Source organism: Hakea prostrata, chromosome 9 (assembly GCF_041222555.1).
Source record: "Hakea prostrata isolate BN-2017 chromosome 9, UWA_Hpros_2, whole genome shotgun sequence".
Taxonomy (NCBI): domain Eukaryota; kingdom Viridiplantae; phylum Streptophyta; class Magnoliopsida; order Proteales; family Proteaceae; genus Hakea; species Hakea prostrata.
The window spans coordinates 25,179,658-25,190,261 of record NC_142608.1 but is presented as its reverse complement, the minus strand read 5'-3'; the positions used below and the strand labels follow the sequence as shown (position 1 = coordinate 25,190,261).

The 10,604-nt window shown below is 41.4% G+C and overlaps 2 protein-coding genes across 2 annotated transcripts; both read right to left on the bottom strand.

Moving 5' to 3' along the window:
* Nucleotides 1-390: 390 nt before the first annotated feature.
* On the bottom strand, nucleotides 391-1,011 carry LOC149005049 (uncharacterized). Its single transcript, XM_089135782.1, has one exon. It carries the CDS (start codon nucleotides 1,009-1,011, stop codon nucleotides 391-393), a length of 621 nt encoding a protein of 206 aa, XP_088991908.1.
* Nucleotides 1,012-8,881: 7,870 nt separating this feature from the next.
* Nucleotides 8,882-10,205, bottom strand: LOC149005048 (E3 ubiquitin-protein ligase ATL41-like). The gene has a single exon (XM_089169247.1). The coding sequence runs from the start codon at nucleotides 10,120-10,122 to the stop codon at nucleotides 9,394-9,396; it is 729 nt and encodes a 242-aa protein (XP_089025373.1). The 5' UTR covers nucleotides 10,123-10,205; the 3' UTR covers nucleotides 8,882-9,393.
* Between the last annotated feature and the right edge of the window lie 399 nt (nucleotides 10,206-10,604).

The following is a 10,604-nucleotide window of genomic DNA, read 5'->3' as shown; positions in this document are numbered from 1 at the left end:
CTATTCCCCACATTGTGAACGGGATGGGGTTTAGAATTGACGTGAGTATTGTAGCAGGCTGCTTTTGCACTTTCGAATGTATCTGGCATTGATTGCAAGATCGAACGTATTTCATGGAATCTTCTTCCAACTTGGGCCAATATAACCCAAGACAAAGGATTTTGTGCGCTAGGGCCCGTCCACCCATATGTGCTCCGCAGATACCTTCATGAACTTCAGCCAACACGGTTTTGGCTCCTTCGAGACCAACACATCTAAGCAAAGGCCCCGCAAAAGACTTTCGATATAGCCTTGAATGGTAAATCTTGCCGCATGAACTCTTACCGACTGTGCCTCTTTTAAATCTTGGGGTAGTTTATTATCCCGAATATATTCAATAATGGGGTCCATCTAGCATTTTTCGCTTTTTATATATGAAAAGAGGTCAACCTTAGCGCTTGGGAAGTTCAGCTCCTCAATGTAGACCGATGGTTCTAAATTCTTTTCCTTTGCGTTTGCCAACCTCGAGAGTTCATCTGCTACTGAATTATCCTTTCGGGGTATTTGACATACCTTTATTTCTTTGAATTCCTTCCTTAGATTTCTGATCAGCTCTTGGTACTTCTGTAAGCGAGGTTCTTTTATTCTGTATTCTCCTTCTATCTGATTGACGATAAGTTGAGAATCACTGTATACTGTTGCTTCAGCTACTGCCAAAGCTTTGGCAAGCCTAAGCCCTGCAATGAAAGCTTCATACTCTGCCTCATTGTTACTTGTCGCGAATCCGAACCTCAAAGCATACTGAATCAAGAAACCTCTTGGACTTTTCAACAAAACTCCCACTCTCGAACCAAATTTATTGCTAGAACCATCAACATATATGTGCCACATACGTGGTAAGATAGGTTCTTTTTCTTCCTCGATCAGGGTTACGGATTCCACCATAAAATCGGCCAAAGCCTGTGTTTTTATAGCTGTTCGGGGCTTGAAATCCACCTGGAACTCCCCTAACTCAACCGACCATGCTACCATTCTTCCCCAAAGATCAGGTTTGAAAAGGACCTTTTTCAAAGGGAAATTTCAGTACCTCGATTGGATGAGCTTGGAAATATTGTCTAAACTTTTAGGCTGCTATTATAAGTGCCAATGCCTTCTTCTCAATCGTCGAATATCTTGTTTCAAGATCCAGGAGTACATGGCTGACATAGTAAATGGGCCACTGTTTCTTCTCTTTTTCCCGAATGAGGACAGCACTCACGGCTGACCATGATGACGCCAAATATACTTGTAAAATTTCGCCCTTCTCAGGCCGAGAAAGCAGTGGTGGCTGCCCGAGTCTTCTTTTTAGTTCCTCGAATGCATTTTGACATTCGTCCATCCACCAAGCCTCTTTACTTCCTTTTAAATCCTTTAGGGCTCTAAAGAAAGGTAAGCATCTTTCCCCCGATTGTGAAATGAATCGAGTCAAGGCTGCTATCCGTCTGGTCAAACATTGAATATCACGAACGGTCTTTGGGGGATCCATATCGATCAAGGCTTGTATTTTGACTGGGTTTGCCTCAATTCCTCTTTGGGAAATCATAAATCCCAGGAATTTTTCCGAAGATACCTCGAAGGCACACTTTTCCGGATTCAGCATCATCTGGTATCTTCTCAAAATAGAGAAAACTTCCCTAAGATCTGCTATGTGTCCCGTCCTCTGGAGACTCTTTACTAGCATGTCATCGATGTATACCTCCATATTTTTCCCAATCAGATCATTGAAGATCTTGTTTACAGCTCTCTGATATGTGGCTCTCGCATTCTTCAAACCCAATGGCATAACTTTGTAAAAATAGCTTTCCCTATCAGCCATGAAGGCTGTGAATCTCTCATCTTTCTCGCTCATCAAGATTTGGTTATATCCCGAATAAGCATCCATGAAACTCAATGTTTCATACCCGGCCGTTGCGTCGATCAAAAGATCTATGCATGGTAAAGGGTAGTAGTCCTTCAGACATGCTTTGTTGAGGTCTGTGTAGTCAAGACACATCCTCCACTTCCCGTTCGACTTTTTTACCATTACAACATTAGCCAACCACGTTGGGCACTCGATGGCTTCGATAAAACCAGACTTCTTCAGTTTTTTGACCTCCCCTTTGATAGCCCCGTGTTTTTCAATTGAGAAGTTCCGTCTCCTCTGAAATATGGGCTTGACCTCTGAATTGGTCCAAAGCTTGTGTTCGGCCATCATTTGCTGACCAGGCAAAGACATCTATGCTTTTTTTGAAGTCAAGTTTTCAGTTCTTCCTTGAAGGGCTCTGGTTGCTCAGACCCAATATAGGTGGATTTTGTCTCATCTTCCGGCTGTAAGGAGATTCGTTCTAATTTCTCCACTGGTTCGGGCCTTAGCATGGTATCTTCATCTCGATCATCCCTTACCTCAATCCCTTAACACTGTCAGGAGAGTCTTTGATCTGAAACTACTTGGCTGATTCCAGTGTCAGTAGGAAACTTTATCTTCATATGTTTTGGCGAAACTATAGCGCCTAGCTTTGTCAACGCAGGCCTACTGAGGATCATGTTGTAGGCAGGAAGATCCCAAACCACTAGAAAATTAACCCGAATGATAGATTCTTTCAGGAAATTTCCTATCGAAAGATCTAACTGAACTAATCCCTCAGCTATGGCAAACGAACTTCCGAATCCATAGAGATGCGTTGAAGACGGCTTCATCAGATCTTCCTCAAAATTTAGCTTCTAAAAAGCTTCATAAGAAAGAAGATCAGCTGAAGATCCCGTGCCTACCAGGACCCTGTGTATCTCCCTTTGCCTGATTTCTACTTTGATAACTATTGCATCATCATGAGGTATGCTCACACCTCCCTCATCTTCTTCACCGAATGTGATGGGAACTTCCTCCACCTTCTTTCTTTTCTAGGATTCTTCTATTCCCACGAATCTTGATTTTGCCTTTAGCTTCCTCAGGGACTCAGGTCCGGGTCCCCCAAATATAGTGAGGATTGGGGATCTACTAGGTCCTGCCAATTCCTTGCCTTTTTTAGATTTTGGAACCTCGACTCGACGCTCTTTGCTTGGAGAACGATCCCTTTTTTCATTCGTTGTTCTCTTCTCATCCTCCCAAACTTTCAAAAAACTTGTGAGATGCCCTTGATTGATCAATCTTTCAATATCTGCCTTGAGGTGCCTACAGTCATTAGTGTAGTGCCCAAAGTCTTTGTGGAATCGACAATATCTCTCCATATTCTTTTCTCCCGTCTTCCCAACTATCTTAGATGGCCATTTCAAAATATCTTGATTTTTTATCTGCATCAATATCTCCGATTGGGGAGTATTTAATGGTGTATACTCATCTTGATCGGGTGATCGCCTTCTCTAAGCCGGACATGGCTTTCTGGTCCGATCACGATCCTGAGTAGGTTGCTTTTGTTTTTGGCTTTTCTCGGGGACCTTTTGCTCATGTCTTAGATTCTCCTTGCCGTGCATCGAGTATCTCTGTTACTTCCGCCTGCTTTTGGCACCTTTGTACTAATTCAGCATAGGTGGATGGCATATCCTGAAGTAGATATTCTAATAGTTTTCGGTTGGTTAACCCTGTAAAGACAACGGTTTTTGCCACCTGTTCATCCAAACTCTTTATTTCCATGGTGACTTTGTTAAATCTTTTTAGGTATTCCCAAATCGATTCATTTCCTCCCTATTCAATTGTAAAGAGCGTTTCCTCTGTTTTCTTGATCTGGATACCACTCTGGAAATGTCCGATAAACTTGTGGGCAAGGTCGTCGAAATCATTGATTCTTCTCAAAGGAAGATTCGAAAACCACTTCTGAGCTGCCCCGATTAGGGAAGAGGCGAATACCCTACAAAGAATTTCATCAGAGTTTCCAGCTATTGCCATGGTTTGCTGATAATAGCTAATATGAGCAGTAGGGTCTCCCGAACCGTCAAATGCTGTGAAAGTTGGAAGTCTAAAATTATGCGGGAACACGAACAGGGCAATAGCATCAGCAAAAGGGGTCTTTCAGATAACTGAATAAATATCATCAGTTGTTCGCCCTCGAGAGAGTTGCCCCAACCTTTGGTTTATGTTGGCAAGCTCTTGGCCGATATGCAACGATTGTCCATCCTTCGTCCGAACGGTCACTCTTTCCGAACGTTTGGATGTTGGAGAATGAGTACACACTCCTCTCGGCAATCTCGTCCGGGATTCGGTTCGGCTGGCCTGCAGCTTGTCATACCGATTGTCCCTTCTTGGAAGTTCGCCAGTCCTCAAATCTTAGGCTCCTTGTAAAAGGTCTCTTTGAGCGTTTGGGCCAAAATTATGGCCTTCAGCTGGTTGTCCTTCCCTTTCAAGAAAAATCACTCGAATGTGTGGTATTTGCTCATCTGCTCCTCCCGCATGTCTCCGGGCTTCTACCTGATCAGGAGCCTGAGGAGCCACTACCTGTCTAACCAGAATGTGGATCATATCCTACATCTCTAGGAATTGGACCTGCATTCGGTCCATTTGTTGTTGAAGAGGATTCGGATGGTTTTGATGTTCAGGTCCATCAACACCATCTCCATGTGCTCCTGGGGAGTGGGCTTCCTTGGGGAACATTTAACAGATTATTCTCCCCAAGAAGTGGTGGGATGTTTGCGATCCGCTGAACCGCTGTAGCTGATCTAGTTACCATGACTTCTTGAAGTGTTTCCCACAGACGGCGCCAAATGATGCATCCAAAAAATGTCAAGCTTTTAGATTCCTTGACGATGGCCTGCAAAACAAAGTTAGATGTGGCCCGACCGTGGGGGTCGGGAGGCCACCTTTGAAGCTTAAGTCAGTTACTGAACTAATCACCAAGGCTCTGGCAAGTTGCAGAGCATAATAATGAATACGTAAATTGGAAATGATTCAGATACCTCTGGAGTGAGTGAATCACTCGTTTATATAGATTTTACCTCCAATTCACGACCGTTGAGTGAAATCTCGATCTCTGTTAGTGGCCGTCTGATTGTAGGGTTTCCTTCTTGATATTCGGAAACGCAAGCAGTTACCAATCGCGGCACGATTCCCTTACTGCTTTGCTGATAGTTGCTTCCTACATGTCATCTTTGTCTACCGCAAGGTTCGAGAGATCTTACCGGACTGATAACCAAAATGCGGCGCCTTTATGATTATTAAATTAGGGTTTGGTGGGTCCCCGGTTACGGTTTAACCTGGCTGAAGATTATGAACCCGGTCCGCAAGTTCGGTACAATTTTCCTCGTATCAGTAAGAAACAAGGAAGCTGATGCCATGTCAAGGTTTCATGACATGCTGTTGAGCACAGATGTGAAGTATAATAACTTGAAGTCTGCACTTTCTAGGATTGAGTCATCATGTGGAGCTTTATCCACAAAAAAGAAGGCAATTGATGACTTTCTTTCCTAGGGAGAAAAGAGGGTTGCAACGATCAAGGAGTTTGCTATTTCTTCTGCAACTTAAGCAAAAGCTTGCCAAGACTAAGGAGATAATTCTAGAGGATGTTCAACACCTCAAACAAGAAATTTCTACTGCAAGAGCTTCTCTACAGTTACAATGCTTTCAATATTTCTGTAACCAATTTGCCGGACTTAAATCTAATGGCCTCTGGATGAGCAGTCTATATCATGTTCTCTCAAACATAAGAAGAGGACAAGAAAAATCAGCAATCAAATCCAAGTTCGAACGCTAGCAAACTAGCAGCAAGCAAGGTTAAGAGACCTCAAAGCTTCAGAAGATATTCTACAATGGTGGTGATTCATCCCCCGTGGCGAATCTGTACAGCTTAAAAGATTAAGAAAGAATACAATAGAGATCGCGATGTTCGTGAATGCAATTGTGATCATCCTCGGGAGCAGAAAAAGGACTGAGATCGTGGGTTGCATGATCGTGTTGAACTTGAATGTTATTATGATCAAGTGGATCAGGAATTTATTAACTTCAAGAATTTACTACGATCGAGAATGTATTAAGATCAAAAGATACCTGAAAAGGGGCAACACAGCATAAGGAATGATATCTAGAATCAAAAGGCTTCGGGTAACACCGAATGAGACCTTCAAATGATATCTAGAATCAAAGGGCTTCGGGTAACACCGAATGAGACCTTCGAACGCCTTGAAAAATTCCCAAGAATTTTGGGGTAAAGGCTTCGGGTAACATCAAATGAGTCCTTCGAACGCCTAGAAAAAATTCTATGGAATTTACTAGGTCTAAGGCATCGGGTAACACCGAGTGGGACCTTTGAATGCCTCAGAAAAAATTTCTGAGGAAATTTTTAGAAATTTTTAAGGTCAAGGGCATCGGTCAATACCAAACAGAACCTTAGAAAGCCTACAAAATTATGGGAATTTTGTAGGTAAAAGGCTTCAAGTAACACCGAGTGAGTCCTTCGAACGCCTAGAAAAATTCCCAGGAATTTTCAGGTAAAAGGCTTTGGGTAACACCGAATGAGTCCTTCGAATGCCTAGAAAAAAATTCTAAGGAATTTACTAGGTCTAAGGCTTCGGGTAATGCCGAATGGGACCTTTTACGCCTAGAGAAATTCTAAGTAATTTCATAGGTAAAAGGCTTTGGGTAACACCGAATGAAACCTTCGAATATCAAGAAAACAATCATGAAAGAACAAACTTACTTCTTCAATCACTGGGGACCAATTCTTTTGCGATTTTGCAAATCTTCAGCCACTGAGGTGGAAAGGTTTTGGAACTTCGTACAACTGGCAAGTTCGAAGAATGAAGAAATGAGAAAAAGAAGAACAAGAAGAGGGTTTAAATAACCTTAAGGGATAAAATGAGGAGGCTTGCACCAAGCAAATCAAGGGTAGAGAATCAGTTCAAATGCTAAAAGATCAAGGGTGGGCAATGAGCAAACCTTCAAAGACTTTCCAACCGACAAAAGATCTTCTAGCAAGGCTTCACTTACAACGATCAGGAATTTATGATGTAGGACTTTAAATTGCTCGACTAAGACCCCATAAAGGCTTCGGGCTTCCCGGATGTCACCTAAGAAAGAGGGCCTCAAATTTTCTGAGTAAGACCCTATAATGAGGTGCATTCAAATCAACAGTCAAGTTCGAGCGACAGTTTGAATACCAACATCCAATGAACCAGATCCATACCCATCAATGTCTGATGATTGCTGACAGTCCGAATGTGAGAGCAATGATGGGAACACTTCCCAATGACTATGTGGCATTCGGCGCACAAGATAACGAGGAGTCCAGGTGGCTCGAGAGCACACCGCTGAGCAAAAGCTCAGATAGCAATAAACATGATTTCTTCAAGAATGAGAGAATGTTTTCGTTTATCAAGCAAGCCAAGCATTCGGTCTGGGGGCTTCTCCCGAACACTCGGCTTGGGGGGCTTATGTTGTGGATAAAATATAACTGAACCAGGTTCATCTTGGGTTTAGTCTTTGACCCCGGTCGAAGTTGGGTTCGGCCATCCGGTTGGGTTCAGCCATCACGATCGAGTTCGACCATCACGAACGGGTTCGGCCATCACAGTCGGGTTCGGCTATCATGGTCGGGTTCGGGCATCATGGTAGCGTGATGAGGAAGGAACCCTATGGTTCCAAGGATAAGCATGATCCCGAGAAATTCTGGATACATGATTGAGTCATATCCAGTTACAACTACCATAAGGAGTGGGCAATCGTGTTAATCATGGAAACCGCTTCCACCCTCAAGAAAAGGGGGGAAAACCCTACAATCGAACAGCCACCAAGAAGGATCATGAACTCATCCAACGATCGAGAATTAGAGGTAAAACTTATATAAACAAGTAGCCTAAGCTCGTACTAGGTAACTCAATCGTTCTTCCTCCATTCTATCTTTCAATTAAGCTCTGCAACTCGTGGTGTTCCAACTACTGACTTAGCCTTCGAAGGTGGCCTCTCGACCCCCACGTCTAACTTTGTTTTGCAAGTCATTCCCCAGGGATCTCAAGGCTGAGCGGATTTTTGGACGCATCACAAAGACAACCAAGATAATTGGTGGAAAGCACATACGCCTCAAAACTATGCCAATTAAATTGGCGATGACCCCCAAAATATCTCTTAAATTTGCACAATAGTACATTACATTAGTAAACTCTCTTAGGGCCTATTTGGTTACATGAATCCAGAGATTTCAAATCTCTAGATTCATGAATTTGAGAATTATACCCGTTTGGTTGTAAAAATCTCTAGATTCATGAAATCTGGAGATTGACATTTTTACACTAAAAACGTGAATCTGTAGATTTATGGGTAAGGGGTGAAATCCAGAGATTTCAAAAAAGCTATACATTTGCACATTCACAAAAATCACATCGATGAAATAGTTTTTTGGGATGAATCCACAAATTTCATTCCACAACCAAACATTTAATTTTATAAATTATGACTCCATAGATTTGAAATCTCCAGACTCATGTAACCAAATAGGCCCTTTAAGTCATAGTTAGATAAATTCATAATTCCCAAAGTTAATCCCTTTTGAATTTAGTGTTGCCCTTAGTAAATAAAATTCTAAATTCATATTCTTTCTTATTCTTCCATGATATGAGCACCTTCTTCTTCCTCCTTACATGATTTTTTATTATTAAAAAAAAAATACAGTGAAAATATATTTGTCATTTATTTTAACCAACTAGTAGTTCATATGGAAAAGGTGGTCACTTCCAATTTGAGAGTTTGGGAGTATTTATGCATTTTGGCAAATTATCTTGAAGTGTCCGTGAAATTTTCCCCAAAAAAATAAGGCAAAAAGTTTGCGGCATTACATCTCTTTCATGTTGATGGAACAGAATAAATCCTCTATTGTCTTCTTTTTCTTTTTCTTTTTTTCGGTAATAATAAATTCTCTATCTCCCACTATTATTGGGGGAGCACTATTTGATGTTCAAAAACCTCATTTAATTAATGGGTGCGATTTGTTCCGTCTGGCGACGAACATGAGACTACGGTCTCCTACCGGCAACCCCATAAGATAATATAAACCTTACAAATCCTTTAATATAGGTCCTTGTCATTATTTTTTGGAAAAGTACGCACTATATTTTCTTACCAAAACCTTTGAAGTTCAGGTTTTCGTGTGTCACCTGGCTTGGTCAAGATTGAAAACTAATATTTTCCTACCGAATCATTTGAAATGAAATGTTGTGTCTTTATCAAGAGCTACTATATATGTATATAAAAATATATAAAAGTCAAGCAGAGAAAAAAGAAATCTGCAAAAACAATTTATTCATCATTTTGAATGCGAACTTTCAAAACTCAGAGAAGCCCAGAAAGGATTTCGATCTATACATTCCAATATATATGATTTCTGCAATAAAGATATCACAAACCAAAACAAATTAACAGATCAAAGAAACAGAAGCAGCTAGCTAGCTGGGAAATAAGTAACCAATGCAACTTAATATCACTCACTGCCTTTCAAGATCTTCGACTCCATCTGCTTGTCCAGAAACCTGAATTCTCCTCTCTGAAGTACCCCTACTAAGAATTTTCCTGAAGGAAGAACTCAATCTTGATAATGAACCAATACCCTTGGAAGATTGTGCACAACCATCTGATGTACCTTCAGATGGAGCAGTAGGGGTCACAAGACTACCTGCTGCCTCTTGGGACTGTGTGGCTGAAGGTGCTACTGCAGCTAGAGTTTGGGCTTGTTCTTGAGGTTCAGCACCAGTTCGGCAAACGGGACAAGTAGAATGGGTGTTCAACCACATATCTATACACTCTACATGGAACAGGTGCTTACAGTTTGGTAGAAGCCTTACCATCTCTCCATCTTCTATGCTACTCAAGCAAACTGTGCACTCCTCCATCTCGCTGCTATCTCGATGATCAAGCTGTTCTTCGGTTTCTTTGTAGACGAATGCCGGTAAGGCGGCGATGGCCGCTGGTTCAAGACCTCTTTTTGGTGGTACCTCCCCTGAAGAGACTTGTTGCAGACCGGTGGTTCCTATTCTTAGACGGATTATGGTCCGCCGCCTGGATTGGCGGCGATAGAGGTACTTTGCATACATGTGGAGGAGAAATACAACAACAATTACGACAAAAAGGCATGTGAAAGCCGAGAATAGGATTCTGCTGTTGAAATTGTATAGGCTGTTCTTGTTGTCCTGGTTATCATCTTGATCGTCTTCCATGGCAGTTCCCAATGAAGCAGAAGAAGAAGAAAAAGAAGAAGCTGCAGGAGAAGAAGGATTGAAAAACCAAGAACCCAGGCACCGTTTTGTAGGTGTGGAGAGAAGGAAATATTTGGGTCACTTAAATGGTATGTAATTATATTATTAATTGCGTGCAGAAAACTTCAACGTTTCAAATTTATTCAATAATCTTTATGCGGTAAAATATCAATTAAATGCTTTTTTATATATAAAATTCCTTAATTTTCTATTCGTATCATTTGACTTTTATGGTTTCTTCCGGTGATTATTTTGTCCTTTTCATGTCTCTTTAACAAAGTTGCCCTCCTTGATTTTCTTATATTTTGTAATTTTGTTGATTGAATCACCATTTATAATTGAAATTTTTTCAGCACCGCCCCTTTACTTGCCCTCAAAAATCAATGCCATCTCCAAATTTATTCATATATCAGTTAAGTCTCTATTATTAACACTATTAGTCA